The sequence below is a fragment of the Phaenicophaeus curvirostris genome, chromosome 1 (genome assembly GCF_032191515.1).
Source record: "Phaenicophaeus curvirostris isolate KB17595 chromosome 1, BPBGC_Pcur_1.0, whole genome shotgun sequence".
Lineage (NCBI taxonomy): Eukaryota > Metazoa > Chordata > Aves > Cuculiformes > Cuculidae > Phaenicophaeus > Phaenicophaeus curvirostris.
Genome location: NC_091392.1, coordinates 81,653,511 through 81,676,498, shown reverse-complemented (window position 1 = coordinate 81,676,498; position 22,988 = coordinate 81,653,511). Strand labels below are relative to the sequence as shown.

At 39.5% G+C, this 22,988-nt stretch overlaps 1 protein-coding gene across 2 annotated transcripts in view; it reads left to right on the top strand.

The window, feature by feature from the left end:
• FBLN1 (fibulin 1) overlaps nucleotides 1-22,988 on the top strand; it is an 83,897-nt gene that overhangs the window by 31,384 nt on the left and 29,525 nt on the right. Inside the window, exons 5-15 of one of the 2 annotated variants that reach the window (XM_069863426.1) lie at nucleotides 1,200-1,259; nucleotides 3,465-3,566; nucleotides 4,637-4,774; nucleotides 6,768-6,905; nucleotides 9,379-9,522; nucleotides 10,364-10,492; nucleotides 10,998-11,123; nucleotides 11,649-11,768; nucleotides 12,595-12,726; nucleotides 13,251-13,374; nucleotides 22,543-22,924. In XM_069863426.1, the coding sequence (XP_069719527.1) occupies nucleotides 1,200-1,259; nucleotides 3,465-3,566; nucleotides 4,637-4,774; nucleotides 6,768-6,905; nucleotides 9,379-9,522; nucleotides 10,364-10,492; nucleotides 10,998-11,123; nucleotides 11,649-11,768; nucleotides 12,595-12,726; nucleotides 13,251-13,374; nucleotides 22,543-22,897 (1,568 nt within the window). In that variant the 3' untranslated portion in view covers nucleotides 22,898-22,924. Of the gene's footprint in view, nucleotides 1-1,199; nucleotides 1,260-3,464; nucleotides 3,567-4,636; nucleotides 4,775-6,767; nucleotides 6,906-9,378; nucleotides 9,523-10,363; nucleotides 10,493-10,997; nucleotides 11,124-11,648; nucleotides 11,769-12,594; nucleotides 12,727-13,250; nucleotides 13,375-22,542; nucleotides 22,925-22,988 lie in introns of those variants that run through there. The other variant, XM_069863416.1, reaches the window with a different exon arrangement.

The window sequence follows — 22,988 nt, the reverse complement described above, 5'->3', positions numbered from 1 at the left end:
AACAAGCAGGTGGTTGAACATGTGTCAAATATCCCTGTCGATAATAAAATTGCCTGTAGAAAGAGAGAACATGCAACATGAATAGACAGCTTTGTTAGTTATGGAGTCTCCATTTTGCAAGGCAGCTTCTGAGACTAGCACCTTGCATCTGTGTTCTGCAACAGCAAGGTAAGCAAGGCATTCTGCTGCAGAGTTTCAGGTAAGCTGACTCCCTGTATGACTCTTTCTTAGTCACATAAGGAGTAATCTCTGGTTCTGTGTCCCCAGAGACCTGTACACACTCAGACCAGACATGGGCAAACTGTTTCCAATAGCTTCTGTGTGACCAAAATGTTCCCCTATGGCTTGAGTACTCACTGTACCAACCCAGCCTTTGTGCCACTGCACAAAAACTTGCTATCATGTCCATGATTTATTATTTGCTTCTAAGTGACCCCTGGTTGAATAGGCTTAGAGACAGTTACTGAAATGAGACTAAGCTTCCAATTTGATAACTAGAGTATTTTGAGATGGTGCGTTTACACATTTCTCTACCAGCCTACAATTTCTGCTGCATTCAGAATGGTGGGATTGGAGGAATTCCATTAGCTACTCCTTTGAGTAAAGGCAGTGGATGTATTCAGCGCTTTTATGCCCTCTGTGTGGAGAGAAAGAACCCTCAGGACACATGGATGCAGCAGAAGTAGCGCTGATCGAAACTCTGTGAGTCAAGGCATATAAAGCACATTTGAAAGAATGTAAGTAAGTGCCCAAAAGATGGGTGTGGAGTTCTTTCTGGAATGAAATCTAAACAAATAACTTAGGTTAATCTGATTTTCATTAAAACTATTAGTACTCGAAGCTACTATAAAGTCAGTGGAAGCCAAGCATGCCCCAACAATGTTTCTTATGCAAATGAGGTTAAGCTCTGGTTAAAAGCTGAGTGTTAAGAATCTGCATTTGAAAATCTCAGCCCATATGTAATTCATGATCACAGAGTGGCTTTCATATTGAATCAGTCAGATGGAAAATGCCCCATGGCCATGTGCATTTGAATGTGAAATTTAAGTGTGAAATAGCTGTAAAATATGTAAATAATGCTCTTTAATTTTGTCCTGGTTTATCCAAAACCCTGGTCTGAGTCCTGTCCTAAGCAGGGAGCTTTTTATGGTGAGAAGAAAAGTGCTTTCTCCTCTAATGCATATCTCTCCTCTTTATAGTTGAAATTTCAAAGGAGGAACTAGACCAAGAAGATCCTTATCTGCATGATGGCTGCAGAGGTAAGTCAGGTGACTAGTCCTTTTAGCCAGCTCTTTTGTGATTGCCTCCAATAAAACTGAAGCAAACTTAGATCTAGAGATCAGCCAAAACTTTGGTTTTGGCTTAGGCTAGTTACAGGTAAGAATAACAGAATTAAGATCTCTTCTAAGAAATAGTAGGCAATGCCTCAATGATTCCTAAATAATTAGGAATTATTTAGGTGTTGCTTCCCACAGTAATGTTCATCTTTAGCCAACTAAAGCTTAGACTATATATTTAAATTTATTTAACTTCTAGTGGCTAATACCTCAGAGGTGTTACCCATTGAACTTCCAGAGCACTGCATTCAGGTCATGAGGATCCTATATTAGAGATGTGCATTCTTTTATTCTTCTCTTGGGATAATCAGGATGATTGAATACGAAATGAAAATTGGTTCCTTTTGAGACATGTCACCTGAAAAAAACGGAAGAAAAGCGACTATTGTCCTCATTAGTCAGGCTGTTCTGCCTCCTGGAAAGAATGTATTATTGGGATATTGTTCTGCTAAGTATTCTGGTTTATTGCTTGTCATATGTGATTTACATGTCTATAAACTTAAAACAGCAGTGATTTATTATTTTCTACAGATGTTTCAGGACTAAGTAATGTACTTAGGATAAAATCGATTTAACAGACTTATATTCCAGTTGAAAGATGATTTATGGTGCTGTATGTTGAATAGCTATTACGCTTTAGAGAGGATGGAAATGTCTGTTAGGTCATTAGCTAGTCAAAGCCAACTCTGTCTCTCCTTCTTTGTCTCCAACTGCTAATTACAAGACATGACATAGAAAAATGTGTTATATATTTTCCTAGCATTATTTCTTTATGTAATCAGTTGTTCCATTTGTCATTTAATCAGCTCCCTGCAAGAGGTGGATTGGAATGACTAATTACAAATTAGAGTTTCTGCCTACAGTATGTTTTCTGATAAACTTGGCATGCCAAAATAACTTGTGATTTTCCAATCTTCACCAGGGGAAACTTAAATTTCCTAGACTTAGGAACTTAAAGCAGTTAAATTAGTGGAACTTAAAGCAGTTTGTTCTGAAGCAACTTCATGCTATGTAAGGAAGTTAATTCTGTTCTCTCAACACCTCCACGATAGGTTTTACTGTGGCTGACATCGGTTGCAGTATTAGCGGAGGTTCAGAAAGTGGCAGCTGTCCGTCTCAACCACAAGATTATGGTTGCTTCTAATGTCATTGCCTTTGCCAGTACTGTGTACAGACCTGATTTTCTGTGGTTTATTAATGGCCCTGTCCTCAATAGAAATTGTTGCAGTTAAAAAATTATTTTAATCTGCTCAACATTTTTAAGTATTATAGCTGCATTTGCCCACATTTATTGTGCTGCTCTCAAACTTTTTGTTTAATGACTATCTAGCCATTCTGAAAAATGGAAGAAGAGAGGACCTATTTGTACTAAGAATTATCAATTTTCTTACAACAAATACTTAAAAGTATATAACCTTTTCTCTATTGTGAGCACATTAAATATTTTTAATATTATTTTAATATTAATTTATCTTTTAACGAGATCAGAAAATGTAAGTTTTCTTAATGACAAGCCAAATTTTATGTAAATTTCCTGTAGAATCTTTTCTATCTCTCTGCCAGAATAACTCCATCTCTCTCACACATCCTTTTTGACTCCTGCACACATGGCACTACATCCTTAGTACCCAGTAGTAAATCTTCCTTCTTTCAGATTCCCTGAAGCCTTTGTCAGCCTAGCTATAGCTGATTTGGGAGTATGGTCCTGGTAATAATGAGCTGAAAATGAAGCCTAGTGCAGCTAATAGTGAAAATGTTTTGTTAACTTATGGTGATGCATCTTGACTTCCTTATTTTACAGAAATCACTGTACGAAGTTCTAACTGCCCAGTCAAAAACTATGCAGGTGTCTGAGCTCATCGGCATTTTCCCTTCAGCTTCTAACAATTATTGGCTATAAGCAACTCCTTAGTTTCCTTCCTTATTTTATTCATTTTTAGAGCTAAAAGAATCCAGTGGTTACAAACACTTCTTTCAGTGATTAGTCCTTTCCTTCTTTTGTATATATGTGTGTTTAGTTATCTGCTTTTCTAAATAAATTGGCAAGCATCCTGTAAGTTGATAGTTTGTTTCAGTTCCCATGAAGAGCCTCTTAATTATATAAGACGTCTTAAAATATCCACTTAGGTGGTGGTCCCTGCTCTCAGCAATGCAGAGACACAGGATCCAGTTACGTCTGCTCCTGCTTTGTCGGTTATCAGCTTCAATCAGATGGTGTCAACTGTGAAGGTAAAAGAAATAAAACCATTGCTTTGACTATCAACATCCTTGCTTTAAAAGAATGAGAATAGATAAAAAAGATCCAAGAAGATAAGATCAGAATATACTTATGCCATCTGGTGGAAGAGGATTTAAATGGACAGTTGGAATGACAGAATTAAGAAAGAATCAGTAGAAGAGATGGGCAATTTAGAGTGAAGAAGAGGCAGAAGATATTGAATTTGTTGTTGTGAAAAATTAATTTGAAAATGAGAATAAAATATCTCTTTTCTTTTATAATAGTAGATAGTAATTGATAAAGCAGATGAAACAGAATAGGATTCTTCAGCTTGGTAAGGACACAACTGACAAAAAAGGATGAAAGTTTTGGATATCATGAATGGCATGGGAATAGTTAAGGGGAAGAATTGTTAAGTTTCTCCCAGAAGAAGAACTAGAGGAACATCAAATGAAATGGCCTGGGATAGAGTTCATCACACTTGACTGCAGACATGTGCAATGTAGACATTTGCTTCTGATCTAGTCAGCCTAACTGAGAGGAAAGAAAGCACTTCTAAGGCAAGCTCATCTTGCCTGTTTTGCATAGCTATTCTAGGATGAAAAGCATTACTCATCAGGAGTACTTTTTTCTGTCATTGACTGAAAAGGGAATCTAGGTAAGTAGCTCAGGTATAAACTTAAAAATGTAGAATAGATATTGATGATTGGTCAGGTTAATACTAATCTGGTGTGAAATATACAAGGGAATAACTTTCACATTTGGTACACATGGATGCCAAATTTTCTTATGCATTCAAAGAGAAAATGAAGAAATTCACAAAATAAATGTCTGTCAGTAGCTATAAAGTAGAAAGTTGCAACTTGTGGCTTAGGGAGTCCGTAAGTCATATGTTGGTGGGAGACACCACAAGGAGAGAATTTCTGAAAGTTTGCCTTATCCATATAGTCACTACAATCATCTGCTGCTGGACTCAGCCAGATAATGTTGGCCTTTGGCTCTCACTCAGTACTACTTCCTCCTCTTTTTTAATTGCAGTGAAGCAGCACTCATTTTTTTTAAATCATTTTGCATATTCTAGATATTAATGAGTGTATCACTGGGACACACAGCTGTGGGATTGGACAAACCTGTGTCAATACATTAGGATCCTTTCGCTGTCAGCGGGACACGAGCTGTGGAACAGGTTATGAACTAACGGATGACAGTCGTTGCAAAGGTATGTCCTGTGCAGAGAAACTGAAAACTTCCAGACTTAAGTAAGAAAATAAGTACAATATCATGTCATATTCTTTTACTTTTGGCAAATATGAATGTAAGCTGTAGTTATACAGGGACACACAGAGAGTCTTGGTTCTTCTGGGACAGTAGTTTTCCACCTGTCACCTTGCAGATATCAGATGAGACTGTGGACTACTACAAAGACCTCCAGTTATCTCAGCCCTGGCAATTTGTGTTGCATGATAGGAGCTGGTCTGAGGACTGAAACAGTTGATTTTGAAGGCCCAGCACTCACACTATACACATTTTTCTGGTGTTTACTTTTGGTTAGCTCTACTCTGGTCCTGTGAATTGGTTGCTCATTAGTGAGTAGAGTGTCCGAGTTCTGCTCCTGGAGCATGTCTAATTGTTTAATTCCACCTGAAAGTATCAAGTTTCTACATTTCACAGTGTGAAATGAGTTTGCCAAGTGTGATTCAATTTGAAAATGCTACAGTAGATGCATCTTTTTAAAAAAAGTAAGTGTCAGGAGGTTAAATATATTACAAATGGAGTAACTACTTAATCACAACAATCTTCAGAGTTAAAAAAACTGTTAAAAGCACTGTTCTTGACCAGTTATTTGAACCCAAGAGTAATAGTCTCTTTTTTTTTACTAAAGAAGTGATTGATTTCAAGTTTCACCTAGCTCAAAATATACTGTTATGCCCATCCATAACTTCACCTGATATGCTGCCTTTGCAGAGATAAAAATTAGCAGATAACTCCATTTGATGTGGAGTTGGTTTCCACTGTGAGAAAGCTTGTTGCCCCAGAGTTTAGAATTGTTTATAAACAGACTAATTTCATTCCCCTGAGTAAATTATCTCAATCAAGATTCTAGGTAAGGTTTTATTGTAGGAGCTTGTCAGTTATGAATAATAGATTGAGTAAATAAGATGATGAACAAACTCCAATGCAAAACCTGTAGAACATACAAATGATGTTTTTCAAAGTATCATGGTTCCTTTGAAGAAAAATTTCTGCTCATTTGAATGACATCAGGTTTAGGCTAACAAATAGCTTATCAGCAAGTATTAATGATCTTTCTCTGGTGGAAGAAAAGGAATACAAGCAGTAAATTATACATGCCATTAGTATTAGAAATTTCTTATCTGGATAAGATATATTAATAATGTTAATTATTAAAGTTATGTTAATAGTGATGAAAATAGAAAATAATCTTTGTGTATGATTTTTATATGCCAAGTAAAATGACTGGGTTGTACAACGTGTAGACCCCTGCTGAACCCAATTAAGTATCAACCTATCCTAAACTTAAAACGAGCTTCACAGTCTCAAAAAGGTCTAGGGATAAGGACTTGCATCTGCTGTTGTGTCAGCGGCCTAAAAGGGAAAGCTGAGACATCTGATTGCTGGAAAGTTTCTGTATTTTAATAGCTTCAGGAGATTTCACCCCATTCCAAGGTGGCAAACATTAATTTTCAGTTGCTTTTATATGGACAGGGTTGCATTTGTGAATGCAGCCTCATTAGCCCTTGTCTGCTTTATATAAACCATAATTTATTCACAAAAAGTTATTACCTGTTCTGAACTGGAATGAAATATTAGAGTGAGCAGAAATCGTAGTTGTGTGTATTTTAAATAACAATAATGCAAAGATATTACAAGCTTTAATATGCATGAGAATCAAGTCCATAATGCTTCAGGTGCTTTCTAACCATTTTGAATCATTTGGTTGTGAGAAGTAAACTTGTAAAGCACAATGAACGCACCCTGAAATAATGAAAAAAACTTGACTTATTCTACCTGTTTATACTGAGATTCTGTTTGAGGTAGTAGGTCAGATTGATCCTAAGTCACTGCATTGAATTGCCTGAAAGTATGCTGAGGATTATTATATCCGACATTTTTAACTGTCTTGTGTTTTAAATGTGATGAAAAAGCTTCTGTTAAACTGTTGCTAACAATCTTTTTTTGTGATGTACCAGATATTGACGAATGTGAGACTGGTACTCATAACTGCCCCCCCGATTTTATCTGTCAGAATACTCCAGGATCTTTCCGTTGCCGACCCAAACTACAGTGTATGAATGGGTTCATACAAGATGCGCTAGGCAACTGTATTGGTAAGACATATTCTTATCTCAGTGAATATTTAGGTGCAGCCTGTGAGATAAGTTGTAGATTCACTGGCTGAGTTCTGAGCTTCTCAAGTATTCATCATGCATGTATGCATCGCTCTGCTGTGTTTTTTCTGCTCCTTTAAAGGCAGGCTTGGTCCCACAGGTAAGATTTACCCAAAAAAACCCCATTTAAATAAAAGACTTAAATAATAGATCTCTATTTTCATTGAGATTTGGTTACTTAATGCACTTAAATTGCATTTGAACATTTTTCTTAAGTCTTTGGGGATTTTATCTGAAACAAAATTTGTAAGGAATTTGTGATACAGAATCATAGAATAGTTTGGGTTGGAAGGGACCTTAAAGACCATCTAGTTGCAACCCCCCTGCCATGGGCAGGGACATGTCACACTAGATCAGGCTGCCCAAGGCCCCATTCAACCTGGCCTTGAACACCTCCAGGGATGGAGCATTTCCCTCTATCCAAAAGGTTTTAGCTAAACCTTAATATAAAAAGCAGTAATTTATGACATCTCTGTAACACACTTTGTTGATATTACATGTGGTTTTACAGGTATGTAGTTCTTTCCAGACCTGTCCCCTGTTAGTTATAGCCTATCAAGGATCTTACTCTGTATGAGAATGATAGGCAGTTATAATACTGTGGAGAGGAGTTTTATTTTAAAGACTGATTACAATCTGTCAAGCTAATGCTTTGTTTCCAAGACTACTACAAAACAGAATTAAGTATGTTAGAATTAGTGGTTTCCAGCAGACTTTAAATGGAATTGTCTAATGTGACCTACAAATCTATCAGTTGTTCCCTTGAGTAGTATTTTCAAGTCTCAACTTAACTTTGAATTCCCCCACCAGCATAGCGTGTCTTGGACTTGTGGAACTGGCTGAGCGGTAGCAGCTGCCAAGTCTAGGTCATTGTCAACCCCTCATTCTCCTGGCTATATCATACCCTGTCGTGCTGAAATCTGACACTGGAAACACTGAGACTGAAAACAAAATTGCAGCCTTTAAAACGAAGGGGTGCTTGTGCACAACAAACCCTTTGAAGACATATATCTGCCATAGCTAGCACCAGGTCCACGGCAATTAGCAGCTAGTTTGTTTTCACTGACATTAGTAAAGCCAGATCAATTTGCAGCAGCAATACTTATGTCCCCTAAAATGCTTTTGCCCAAAATATTTACCAATATTTAACAATTTCACAGGCTGATTTTGCACACTGTGAATCAAATGCTGACGTGTGGTCCTCAGGTGGAAAAGTATGAAAACTTTGCTGTCTTTCCAGTGTCTTTGTAAGTTGGAAATTGTGCACTCCAGTGAGCTGGGGTAGGCCTAGCTGAAACGTTTTGCATTATGCTATGTTGTCTTCCCCATCCTCAGGCAAACGACATTTTGCAGGCTGGATGCTGTGCTTAATACCATACCATATCAATTGAAAGGCAGTAGTTCTCCAACAGTTAACAGCACCACTGTGTAAAATAATGATAACATCCTAGGGAAACAGCTGGGAAAATTTTAGGCAGAGAAGTACTCTTATGAAGCTGGACTTCGCTGAAGGTTATGGGATGCAAGCCCATACACTCATAAACAGAGCTGCTCCTACAAACTGTCAGGTCTTAGTTGCATTAACATTTCCAGGTAGCAAAAGCTGCCTCAGCACCTCCTGTAGTCACTGATTCCCAACTCTGAAACCTTTTTGCCCTAAACTAATAGCACCCGCCAACCTTGCATAGCAGTGAGTTCCATACCTTCTTAGGTAGATAAAATGCACCAGATCGTACTCTAGTATGGCTTAGTCTCTTCTTATGACATTTTCTGATGTTTTAATTTATAGCAGGTTCTTACCAGGCAAAGGATATCTTTGTCACAAGGTGATATGATGTCCAGTTTGTAAAAAACCAGACATACAGTTTATGGATGGTAGAGGGCTGCATAGTCTTGTGAATATATAATTCACATTCTTATGTGTTTACACAGACACATTACCGTAATACAATGTAAGGTATTCATCGTGAAGAGCTGTAGTTTATCTCTCTGTAAAAATGGAGTCAGCTACTACTTCTATGAGCATGTACTACCCAACAGCTCATTCACTGTGAACCACAACCTGCAGACAGCACCATAACTGGTTGAGCTGGTGAGCTGAATTGTTGATCATCTCTTTGTATTGTTAGGGGAGACTTTCAGAGCCTTTTAAATAGCTTGTAAGTTCTCTAGCTAAATTCCTCTGCTTTTCAATGGGATCTGGGCCTCATACCTTTCCTGATCTTCACCCTGGAAGCATTATATTGGTGAAGCTAAGTGGTGCAAATAATTACATTCTCCCACGTGCAGAACTTTTTAAACTCTGAAGGATTATATCAGTATATAATCCTCCAATGTGTTATATAAGGAAAGCATCTTTCCTTAGACATCTTCAAACAGCAGATGGTTACACTGACTTCTTGTGCTTTTGTAGATATCAACGAATGCCTGAGCGCCAACATGCCGTGCCCAGCTGGACAGGTATGTATTAACACTGATGGCTCATACACCTGCCAGCGTATCTCACCTACTTGTGGACGAGGTTATCATCTCAATGAAGATGGAACAAGATGTGTAGGTAAGTAAAAGTTTAGAAGAAAAAATCAGTTAGAAGAAAAAATCAGTTTGAAGAAAATAAATCGCATCTATCATTTATGTTTACTAGTTTCTTGAACTTTGCCCAAGTTTTTCACATTCCTACAGTCAATTCTTGATCCTGTTCTTTCTCTCATGGCAATCCCAACCAGTGCAGAATGACAAGGATCCACCCTCTGTCATTCATATAACTTATGCAACCCTGTGTTCTGAGAAGGGGAGAGATAATCAAACCCCTAAAATGGCATCATCTGAGGTATATTAGTGCAATTAGAGCAATGCTATGTGGTCTCAAATCTCCTCAATACAGTGAAGGTATAACACAAGGCCCACTTAATGTCCCACAGAAGCCATTTCAGTAATCTTGAAAGACATATATGCATTTGGCTGGCTTTTAACTAAGGTGGCTTTTGCAAAGAGAAATTTTTCATGTATTTTCTATTTTTGTAAAAGGCTTATCAAAACATTACTGACTGTGGGTTTCTGGCACCTTACACTAGCTGAAGTTCTGATCCATGAATATTGAGTGTCCATAATAAAACAATTTTGCACCTGATTTTCTGCAAAGATTGTCTGATTTCCTCATTTCTTTCCCCTCCCAAGTCCACCAACACTAACAGGACACCTGAGAGAGAACCTGTATCAGTAAGAACAGTTTGAATTTGTGACTCTGATCTTCTTGTGGAACCTGACAGTGAGATCAAAATCTTGCTTTCCGTTTCAATTATAATGACTAGGAGACACAGAAATATGTTAACATGTTGCTCTTCTCTCAACTTGCATGCTCAGAAGTGTACGTTCAATCACTTCTCTCCTTTTTGTAGATGTGGATGAATGCTCATCCTCTAATCAGCCTTGTGGAGAAGGACACGTTTGTATAAATGCCCCAGGCAATTATCGTTGTGAGTGCAAATCTGGCTATTCTTTTGATGTCATCAGTAGAACTTGTGTAGGTAAGTTTCAGCTATTGACTTAAATACACGCAGCCATGGTATTTTAAAAAATGATCCCATGTAAAGAATGTTATTGCTCTTTGCCTAACCTCTTTCATCTGAATGTAAAATTGACTACTATATTATTTGTATAAATCCAATACCATATTAAAGAGAAGCTGGTACTTCAAAGGAAGCTGTATTAGTATTGTCAACACGTTATTTGTTATCCTGTTAAAAGGCAAGGTAGTGAGAGTGTGTGCAATTGTTTTCTGTGATAATTTTATATGCACCTACAGCAAAACATTCCTTTGGAAGATCAAAGCAGCTTTCTCCTTTATAGATCTAATTCAATTATGCACTGGGGTGCTTCTAAATGAGCATTTTGAGCAAGGTCTTCCCTCTCTAATAAGAAATATAGAATTGGAAAATAATAATCAAACTTTTATGATGACATTCTTGTCCAGACTACTGTTGCAGTGAAGCCAGCCAATACATAGACCTCTGTATCTATTTATCATTGCAGATATCAATGAATGCAGACGCTATCCAGGCCGCCTTTGTGCTCACAAGTGTGAGAATACTCCTGGTTCCTATTACTGCACTTGTACCATGGGATTCAAACTTTCATCGGATGGCAGATCATGTGAAGGTAGGGCTGTTGTATGTTTTGGTATATAGTGTGAGATACAGCTCATTGCTGTTTAGCTATTTCCATTCGATTTTAGCTTGTAAGACTGTGCTGGAATGGCATGAAAAATCAACACAATTATGACTAATCAAGGCTACTGTAGCCCTTTGGCTTGAGTGTGCAGAGGTGTATCGGTCTGCATTTACTGTATTTTGAAGGGTGATTCAGCTAGGTCAGACCCAAGACCTTCAAGCAGCCTTGCTGATGTCCAGATATACAAATGCAAGTGTGTTCCCAAAGACTGCTTCCAAGACACTCAACTTGAAGGATAGTGGGAAATAATAGCACAATACAGATTAACCTATATTGCCAGACTCTGTTGAGAGTGTTAGACCTAATGCCTTTTATTTGCAGTGTACTCAGTGACATGCATACCATCCTTTTTAATTTAAAAATTTGTTTTCCAAAGTTCTATCTTAATCCTGTAATAGGAGCGATGGATAGAGCAAGAAATTTGGGGTTCAGGTGTATAATTCTGCATTTCAGATATAAATGAGTGTGAGAGCAACCCTTGTAGTCAAGAGTGTGCCAACGTGTATGGCTCCTACCAGTGTTACTGCCGCCGTGGCTTCCAACTTAGTGACATAGATGGGATTTCATGTGAAGGTAAGCATTATCATTTTGTAGGTAGTGGATGACTGAGCATTTCTCATTCTCACAGAACACATGAACAGTTCCACGTACCTGTAACTGTTTCATTTTAACATTTAATTATCCTTGTGAAACTATGGAACTTTATTTAATGAAGGTCTTCCACTCATGTCCTAGTCTAGAAATACTTCTTCTTGTGCGATGTCAGTTTTCCTGTTTACGCAGAACTGTAGCTTGGTGTACTTCTGTAACTTGCCAGATTTTTTTGTTTTCTGAGGGACTAATAGAATTTCTAGTCTTCAGGAAGTGAAGATACAAACACTTTTCTATGTTTCATATGAATTACATAATATCACTAGGTAGTATTTTATATATCCTCTTTTTGTGGCTGATTCTGAACTAATATGTAACTAGTTTTTCCTCAAATACAAGGAGGGTGTGGGTGTGACCTCATGGACAAGACACTGAATTTGGACTTAGGTCTCCAGGGCTTACTAGGTGGTAGGACCTTGGGCAGAATGCCTTATCTCAATTTCATTTTTGTAAGAACAAGGATAAAACAATTTGCTTCCTTTTGTGAAGCACTATGATACGTGTCACTGTAAAGCACTTGCTCTTATCCATTGACTTTGTCTCTTGGGACCTTGCATTGCTTTTAATTTTCTTCACACTTCCATTTATTACTGACACCATTTATATACCAGATCTGATGATCTTTTTCCTTGACCAGCAACTAGAATCATGAAATTGTTTTTGAAGCTTGCAGAGGGAGCACTATACATGTACACTTGGTTGAATGTTGTGAACACATAGTAAATTAGTGGGTGTTTTCTTCTTGCAGATATTGATGAATGTGCTTTGCCTACTGGAGGGCATATCTGTTCCTTTCGATGTATTAATATTCCTGGGAGCTTTCAATGTACTTGTCCCTCCAGTGGTTACAGGTTGGCACCCAATGCACGTAGCTGTCAAGGTGAGCACAATAACAACAGGGAGACCTAACAGAATTGTTATGCTTTTATGTTTAAAAAAATGCCTTTCCTGCAACGTTATAGTTAAAGCAGTAAACATCACCTTGAAATCTGAAGAAACCAACATCTTATTATAAATACACAGGAAATTTCTCCTAGAAACTATAGAATGCAGTAGAGAATGCTTTTTATAAGACTGAATTATTATAGCAAATTTTGAAGGTGAAGATTCTCACTGTGAAAATGTATGAGTTATTTTAACCGTTAAAAAGAAACATCACAATTTAAGTATCCCAGCAAGTATTTAGATCTTGTCCACTTAGTGGCACTGCTGCTCTTCCTTTTCCTGTTCTTGCCTGTTGTTTGTGTTAGTTTTCTTTTTTGTTCTCCTGCCTTCCCCTACCAATCCTGTAATAACATGTAATCGCACCCCATATTCTATAGTACCTAATATGATACTCTCGTCATCTGGCACAAGTAGAGGAAAAGCATGTGTTTAATCTACTCACCTTTCTCCATTTGGCAGATATTGATGAGTGTGTTGCAGAAAGCCACAACTGCTCTTTCAATGAGACCTGCTTTAACATCCAGGGGGGCTTTCGCTGTCTGTCTTTGGAATGTCCAGAAAATTACCGCAAGTCAGGAGATACGTAAGTACTTTCTTTTTCAAGGTTCAACAGTTTTTTTAGTGATGTGATCTCCTTTATGTCATGCCATATAATGGATTCTGGCAAATACATGCTTTGTTAGTAGGCCTAGCCTATGTTTTGCACCCACAGGTCTAGTCCTTTTCTCACGATCCTGATTCAGAATTAAAGTATTCCCATAAAAAATGCCATGTGTCAGTAGTTTGCTTCTTAATGATCTCTAGAGCAATAAGCTGAGTGGCTCTCTGGCTACCTTGCAGGCAGCCTGTTAGGAGGGTTGCACTCAGCTTCAAAATTCTGGCTTGTATTTCTTTTCACGTGTAGTCTTTCCTTATTATTGCACTCCAATGAAAGTTATTTTTAGCTCCCTCTCTGAAGTCTTGCTACTGTTGTTGTGAAGCATTGCAAGAATGCCTTATTTTTAGTACCATTTCAGCCCTATTAAAAAAGCTGGGAATCTTATCAAGGATGGCAAGACCTATGTATCATCCTAGCTCACAGAAAGTCTATGCATTCTATTGCTGAAAATAAGAGATACAGGTATGGGAGGAGGAGCAGCTGACAGCTCATTTATATCCATCAAATGGCGCTAGCAGTATGGAGAAATTGTTGCAAAATTTCAGTCACATAGCCAGAGTTTATGGCTGATGTGGATAACTGCTTTTCCTCCTGCCTGGGACTTTATGGCCACATTATACTCTGGGGGTTCTTCTGAAGGCTGCTCCATGGTCCTTCCCATGTACCCCATACTCAGGTAAGTTTACGTTCCACCAGCTAGGTAAGAAAGCTGATAAATCACATTTTTCATCAGCCTGGTATTGCTTTTCACAGTTAGCATTCATTTCCCCAGCATCTTTTAGATAAAATTGAATAATCTCTGCCTCCTCCGTGAAATGAAGCTAGTGCTGATCCTTCTCTGAAGGACTTTGTGGGGATTAGTTTCCATTTAAACCTTAAACTGTGAAACACCATGTATGTGCCACAGCAGCTGTACTTGATCAGAACTCTGTAGATAGAGAGCATAGTATAAAGCCAGATATTTATGAAATATGCTTGTATTCTGAGAAGTGGCAATAATACTTAAATTTTAAATTATATTTGTCACATTAATAAACAAGCAGTACCTCATGATGCAGATGGTCTCTTTATTTGTAGTATTGTGGGTCTGTTTGTATCCTACTCCAAAAAAATAATTTGCAATGGGCCACTAAGCAGAATTAGCAGATTTCTACTCTTATGGACAACCCTGAGTTGCAAAGTTCAGTTTATAAAATATGCATTGTAAACACACATTGCATTTCATCATCTTTCTTATCTGTATTTTTATGCATGTGTTGAAATTAACGGCTGTTTTAGAGGTAAGGGATCTTCTGGGGAAGTAGTAGATTGTCTGAATTGTTTGTCTCTGGATTATTGGGGCCCTGTAAATGCCTTACTCTGCCTAACTCAAAGAGACTCATAGGGAGGGATTCTTCTGATGTGCTAGGGCTATAATTAGGCCATGATTCAGACGCAAATCCTGTAGCTGCTCAGTGAAGTTCTAATTATTTTAATTCCTTGAGTTATTATTTTGTTGGATTTATTAGGTTTTCCACTCTCAACAGCTACAGACACGGTTACTAAATTTATTGTTGAAAATGGTTTTACGTAAACCAAAGAGAATATGAGTTCATTATCTTTACTGCAAAAAGTCCAAATTGGTCCAATGGGGAGACAAGTGCTCTCATACTTAGCCAGTATACAAGTATTATACCAACATGCCAGAATAAGGGTCTTGGTTAAGGGTATTGGTTTACCTTGTGCCCACTGGGATATGGCTTCACAAGACTGCTCTTTAAGCATCGTTTTTACATCCAAACTAATTTACATTTTCTTGAATAAATTATTCTTGGAATATATAACCCAACATAGCTAATAGCTAGCATATCTTCATTAGCTTTTGCATGATAGTGACATTAAATCACTAATTCACCCAACCTTGTGCCAGGATGCTAAAATCAAAATAGTTGGTTTCTTGTAACATCATATCTATTACAGATACCATTCTCCCCTCCTTTTTATTCAAAACACATTCCAGTTTCACAAACTTGACACATCATAAGAAAGGCAACATTTTCCATTCTCATCAAATTTGTACCTCGTGGGACTTTTTAATCCTATTCTCCAATATTTTCTTTGGAACATCTGTAATTTAATTGGCCTCAGTCCTACAAATCCAAGTTTGTTCATTCTTATTTTTCCTTAAAATCCCTATGTACTGGCAACAACCCTCCATGATCCAGAAGCTTCCTTACCCAATAACTTTGAAACAGAATTTTTGAATGGTGGCTTTTGCAGTGGTGATTGTCATCAGGCGAAGCACTTGGAGGATCATCCCATGCTACAGGCTGAAAGCTCAAGGTGCTGTATAGATACTCTGAACTACAGGAGGAAATAGCCTGGGTAACCTTCCCCAAAGACAAGCAAAGTGCCTGGCATAGCACAGTCCTTAATATCAACAATTTTATTTAAAGTCTTTTGCTTAAATTCTGCTTTTTTTTCCCCTTGATCAGGCTTGGTATTTTTCCAAGGATAATTAAGATCTGCTGGTACTCATAAGGCTTAACTTGCTGTACAGCTTTGCCAAACAGTTTCTGTTTTCAGATTGTGTAACAATTAAATTCTCTTTATGTGACAGTGAAGTCTAACATTTGTAGTATTTAATCCAAGAAAAATAGTGGAAAAGCTAAGAGGTGGTAGTGGCAGCGTGTCAGAAAAGTGTGCTGCACTGAGCCAGATTGGAATTTTTTTTTTATATTCTAGATATGTTTGCGTATTATTAAGGTTACCTGTCACTTCTCATGATTAAGACCTGTTTTTAATTGTTTAGAATTTTTCCAAAATGTAACCAACGGCTGAAGTTTTACATGCCAGGTGTCTGACTCAGGCTCAAGTTTTGGCAACTTTAAGCCAAACTAATTTAACTCATTTCCAACAACAAAAATGGGGAGGAACACAGTTTTGTATGTTTAAGACATTTTGCTGATTTTTTTTTTGTTTTAACAGTTTGCTGTCATATTTTGGAGCAGGAATTTGAAATTTATTAGGAGATTACTTTTGCAATTTTGTCATCCTTACCAAAAACCTGTGAAACTTCTTAAATAACAAACTTTGTAAAATTGCATTTAGCCTTTTTTTCATGAACCTTATGAAATTAGGACCTTGATAGGTATTCTTAGTCCACCTCTGTGTGTCAAAACAGAGTCAGGTTAATCTGGCATATTTGTACAAGTTGTTTGTTTAACTTTAGCTTCAGATTCTTGAATGATAAGGATTTCATAGATCAGTAGCAATCTGTCTTTGTGTTTGACTGCCTTCCTCTACTATTTAATTTTTCCTTTCAGTAGAGAGGTCTTTGTTTTTTAGCAACAAACAGTTCTCTTCTGATTTAGCAGATCTGAGCTTTTTACAGCTCTTTAAAGCAGTCTAAAATGTGCAGGTACCAACTCCACACAGACTGACTGAGCCTGGTTCCCACGTATAGGCAGAAGAAGGAAGCCCAGTCTTCCCTGTAATGTCAGCTGCTAGCTGTCCTGGGCCAGGTGCTGTGAGGTAGAAAACCAAGAGAACGAAGTATCAGCCAGGAGGGGATGGAGCAATAAGAGGAGGATGGATACTGGCTGAGCAGACAGTCCTGATGCCAATGCTTGAGAGAGCAGGAAGGGCAGAGGGCAAGGAAAAAGGATAGGAAGAAGGAGCCAGGTTGGAAAAGACAGATGAGGGAGACAAGGATAAGACATAAAGGCTCAATGCTGAGAGCAAAATCATAGAATCATAGAATAACCAGATTGGAAGAGACCCACCAGATCATCGAGTCCAACCATTCCTATCAAACACTAAACCATGCCCCTCAGGACCTCGTCCACCCGTGCCTTAAACACCTCCAGGGAAGGTGAATCAACCACCTCCCTGGGCAGCCTGTTCCAGTGCCCAATGACCCTTTCTGTGAAAAATTTTTTCCTAATGTTCAGTCTAAACCTCCCCTGGTGGAGCTTGAGGCCATTCCCTCTTGTCCTGTCCCCTGTCTCTTGGGAGAAGAGGCCAGCTCCCTCGTCTCCACAACCTCCTTTCGGGTAGTTGTAGAGTGCAATAAGGCCTCCCCTCAGCCTCCTCTTCTCCAGGTTAAACAACCCCAGCTCTCTAAGCCGTTCCTCATAAGGCCTGTTCTCCAGCCCCCTCATCATCTTCGTTGCTCTTCTCTGGACTCACTCCAGAGCCTCAACATCCTTCTTGTGGTGAGGGGCCCAGAACTGAACACAGGATTCGAGGTGCAGTCTCACCAGTGCCGAGTACAGAGGGAGAATAACCTCCCTGGACCTGCTGGCCACGCCATTTCTGATACAAGCCAAGATGCCATTGGCCTTCTTGGCCACCTGGGCACACTGCTGGTGCATGTTCTGTTGGCTGTCAATCAACACCCCCAGGTCTTTCTCCTCCAGGCAGCTTTCCAGCCAGACTTCTTGTTGTACTCAATGCAGAGAGCAAAATGAAGATGGGTCTGTCTCTTCTATAGATTGAAAAGTCCTGGAGACTTTCAGGCTCCAGATAGGAGGAACATACAGAGTATTTGTCTGTTCTGTCTACTGTACTGCTGTATACTTTATTCCCACCTGAGCCTGAAGTGGGACTCCAGATTCTCCTCTGCTTAAGAAATATCTGTGAAAACCAACCATCAGCTGGTTTCATTCCCTTTAAGTTATGGTCTGCTTAAGACAAAACCCACTTTCCCTACACAGCTGCTCTATTACAATAAATGTAGAGATCCATGTTGTGGTGATATAGCCCAGCTGGTGACTTATTTGGGCCTCACAGCGTGGTGCAACCTGCTGAAAGGAAATACGTACCAATGGTAGCATGAGTAAGCGCCTTTGTAACGGGGTGTATTCTAGGAGTTCTGGCAGGTTGTTAAAGCTCTGGAAATCTACAGGCTTGAATTTTCACAGAATCACAGAACAACCAGGCTGGAAGAGACCCACCGGATCACCAAGTCCAACCGTTCCTACCAAACACTAAACCATATCCCTCAGCACCTCGTCCACCTGTGCCTTAAACACCTCCAGGGAAGGTGACTCAACCACCTCCCTGGGCAGCCTGTTCCAGTGCCCAATGACCCTTTCTGTAAAGAATTTTTTCCTAACGTCTAGCCTAAACCTCCCCTGGCGGAGCTTGAGGCCATTCCCTCTTGTCCTGTCCCCTGTCACTTGGGAGAAGAGGCCAGCACCCTCCTCTCTACAACGTCCTTTCAGGTAGTTGTAGAGAGCAATGAGGTCTCCCCTCAGCCTCCTCTTCTCCAGGCTAAACAACCCCAGCTCTCTCAGCAGCTCCTCATAAGGCCTGTTCTCCAGCCCTTTCACCAGCTTTGTTGCTCTTCTCTGGACTCTCTCCAGAGCCTCAACATCCTTCTTGTGGTGAGGGGCCCAGAACTGAACACAGGATTCGAGGAGCGGTCTCGCCAGTGCCGAGTACAGAGGGAGGATAACCTCCCTGGACCTGCTGGTCACGCCGTTTCTGATACAAGCCAAGATGCCATTGGCCTTCGTGGCCACCTGGGCACACTGCTGGCTCATATTCAGTCGGCTGTCAACCAACACCCCCAGGTCCCTCTCCTCCAGGCAGCTTTCCAGCCAGACTTCTCCCAGTCTGTAGCACTGCATAGGGTTGTTGTGCCCCAAGTGCAGGACCCGGCATTTGGCCTTGTTAAACCTCATGCCATTGGACTCTGCCCAGCGGTCCAGCCTGTTCAGATCCCTTTGCAGAGCCTCCCGACTCTCCAGCAGATCGACACTTCCACCCAGCTTAGTGTCGTCCGCAAACTTGCTCAGGGTGCACTCGATGCCTTCATCCAGATCATTGATGAAGACATTGAACAGGGCTGGACCCAAATGAGATGTGTAATGTATAGTTTAGAAACAGTACTTTGATAGTTGTTCAGCATATTGAGATGGCTTCCCTGTATGATTACAAAGCCATGAATCCTGCTAAAAAGTTCTTTCCCCTTGAGCGCACGGGGAATTGCTGTAAACCACTGAACTCCTTTGGGCACAGTGTACCATCACCTCTGTACCATGTGAAAACCAGTCTCAGAAATTAATAGGAGAGAAGGCAGAAAGTATTTTCTCCTCTTTTCTCTGTTAGAAAACGTATTCATTATCTATAACGGTTTCTCTCTAGATTTGGTAGTTTTCTTTTCCACTATGAGTAACCAGCAAAACCGGTAACCGTGAAATTAAACTATGAGTAATTCTTTGAAACCTGTATTTCAGTCACATAAATAAACCTAAGTAGTAAGTGAGCTAAAATAATCTGAAACTAAGTCATGAATAAGCATTTAGCAGCAGTATATGCCTATTTTCCTAGCCCATGCACTCTGCAGAGGTGAGTAAAGATGTGCATAAAACTGCCTCACTGCAAAGCAGTGCATGTTTTACTTGGGCTTTATGTTGGCTTTCTCTGGTAGCAACTTGCTGCCTCCTCAGCACCCTCCTCCTTCCACCGAGTCCCCAGTGCTCTCTCCCACAGCGATGCGCCGTGGTGGCATGGTACGCTAGCTGGACAGCCACCTCATCCATCCTGAGATGCCACGGAGCTGGAGGAGCACCCAGGGCCTCGGGCTGCTCACTCACTAGCAGTCACTTGTTGGATTCCCTCACTGTACGTTTTTCCTGTGCCCAACAACGGGAAGCATTTAAATAAGGTCTAGAGAGCACACTGGGATTTAAATGCTCATTGCTTGTTGCCTTTGTGGTGCGTGGCCCCAGAATGAACTCTGGTTCTTGGAAGCAATAATATTTGCTATCTCTCCTTTGTGGTTATTTGATGAAACAATTAGTGCACATTAACTAAACCTATGGTGAAGTGTGCAGTGTGTAGTGTGTGCCACCAAGGAATAAGATAAAAGATGATGAACTTTGAATAATTCTAGCTCCTAGCTGCAGGCATATCTGTCTCCACAAATAACTTTCTGAATCAGCAGAATTTCCTTTTTCAAATCTTAGGAAGCTGGGATCTTTCATTTTTTTGTTCTCTTAAATATTGTGGTTAATATTATAAGGTATATTTTACTTCTATAAAAGAATAAATCAGGGCATCTTTATAAGCATGTACACATTTCCAAAAGTTTACCTGAAGAAAACATATATAGCTAAGAAATTAACTGTCTTGATTTGCTTCAGGATTTCAGCAAAACCAAGTAGCCTCATGATTTCAACAAAACCAAGTAATTCTCTTTAGTGGAGTTATTGATGACATTTCAGAAAAGAATGCAGAGCTCACTATACCTGAAAAGATTCCAAGATTATCCGCACCTAATTAGCTGGCCATCCTGTGAAGACTTGTGTGTGCTCTTTACACACATGAATAAAATTAAGAATGTGTTTAAGTCTTCAAAGAATTGCTTTGTACTTTCATTTGCAAGTGGCATTAAAAGAAAATATAGAACACATTAACTGAAGAACTGAGGGTGTTTTTAACTACTCTTTTGAAAAAGCTTATTTTGCACTTAATGAGAAGCTCCTGGGATTCAAGTCACTGCACACTGGCAACAAACTGGGGCTTGCTTATGAGCCACAGTTCTGCTGATACCAGGTGCTCCTTATAGGAACTCAGTTTCATATGTCAAAATAAAATAAATGAAATGGGCACTTATATTTCCTTGAGGAAGTAAGAAGCAAACGATGCTTTCATGCTGGAGCATTTCTTAAGGAAACAAATAAATAGATTAGGTTCCAAAATCTCAGCCTGTGGACTGGATATTGCTTTTTAGTGAAGAAACTCTCATACATCATTCAATTGATTCATAGTTGTGCATGAAGCAAGTTTGGGGCTATATGAACAACTAGATCATTCCCCAATTTTGCAAAGTCAACATGTAGCTGAGATCATCATGACTACCTCTACTTCCACACATCTATCTGAGAGGACGTTTGGATACTTGAATGTGGTGATTTGGGCCTGTCTTTAGTCTGAACTTCATATAAACTTTCCTTACATGCAATTCTTTAAACTGTTCTCAAGCCCACCAGGTGTCATGATATGTCAGATCTTCGTTCATGTAAATTACATTCAATGTCATCTCTTTATTAATGTAAGCTACAACATTCCTTAATGGCAGTGACTTTAATACTCATACCTCCCTGTGCAATATTTTACTGGACAAACTTTACTTCTCTCAGTAGCAGAAAGGGAGGAGATTGCTCCGTCCGTATAGATCATGGTTTCTAGTGCTGATATTCATTGATCACTTTGAGTCTGTATGGGTGATCTCTTCTTAGTTCTCTGCATTTTTCACTGTAATGCACTGCCTAGTAATAGGGGAAGGAAACAGCAGAGAGCAACTTGCATTCCTGTGACTCAAGGCTGTATAAGAGTGGACTGAATGTGTAGGGCACATGTTGGAGACATCAGGCTGTTGGATCTTGTTTTCAGTGCTTGCCTAGATGGGGGTGAGGCTGACTCTGGCTCTTTCTCCTGGTAGCACAGAGAAGCACCACATCAGAAGGAAGAAGGTTTGTGTTCAAAGCAAATAAACCTTAACATACAGGCAGTGTTGGAAGTAAGTTTTGAGTTTCTCTGTGAGCTGTCAGATGATGAATTTTCATAGTGGAGCATCTAGAGTGCCTCTTCTCTCTTGGAAAGACAAACTCCCTGTACATTTGTGGTTTTCAGAATACTTTGCTCAATCTTAAAATCCAGCCAGACATCCCAACTAAGACACAGTCAACCCGCTAACCACTTACCATCTCTTCCATTATTTAACAATCATTAAAAGAGTAAAACTTGGGGCAGTGGTTGAGGGTAGGGAAAGCCAGTGTTCTCCCTAGGAAGAGCTTAGCTGATCTATCTGCAAATAAACTCTCACCCACACTGAGGTGCCAGACTGAATCCATCTGTGCATACAAAGAAAGGGCAACACTTCTGAAAGTGGCAGTGCTTATCCAGAAGTACCAGCTAAAGACAAGTTCATCCTTGTTTAGTAAATGTCCATTTGCAATATGACAGAGGTGCCAAGCTGAAGAATGGATACAGTATGCAACTCAACCTATCTTTTCCCACCCCACTGCCCTTGCTCTCTTATCACGCTTGCTAAATGTACGCTAATCTTCCTCTTGTCTTGTGTTCTCACTTTTCTTGCAGTCGCTGTGAGCGCTTGCCTTGTAATGAAAATAAGGAGTGCCAGAGCCTGCCTCTGAGAATAACCTACTATCACCTCTCTTTTCCTACCAACATTCAAGTACCCACCGACATTTTCCGCATGGGCCCTTCCAATGCTGTCCCTGGGGATAAAATTCTGCTGTCCATCATCAGCGGGAACCAGGAGGGTTTTTTCACAACAAAAAAAGTGAACAACCACAGTGGCATTGTTGTCATGCAGCGGCAAATCACAGAGCCCAGAGACCTTCTTCTGACAATTCAAATGCAACTTTCCCGCCGTGGAACTGTCAACACATTTATTGCCAAACTTTTTATCTTTGTCTCTGCACAGCTTTGATCTCTAACCTACAGGCATCATTGGCTACTTTTTCTCTTCTATGAGTAGCTTTTATTTTCCTGATTTTAATAAAGTTTTCGTCTCTTGCATG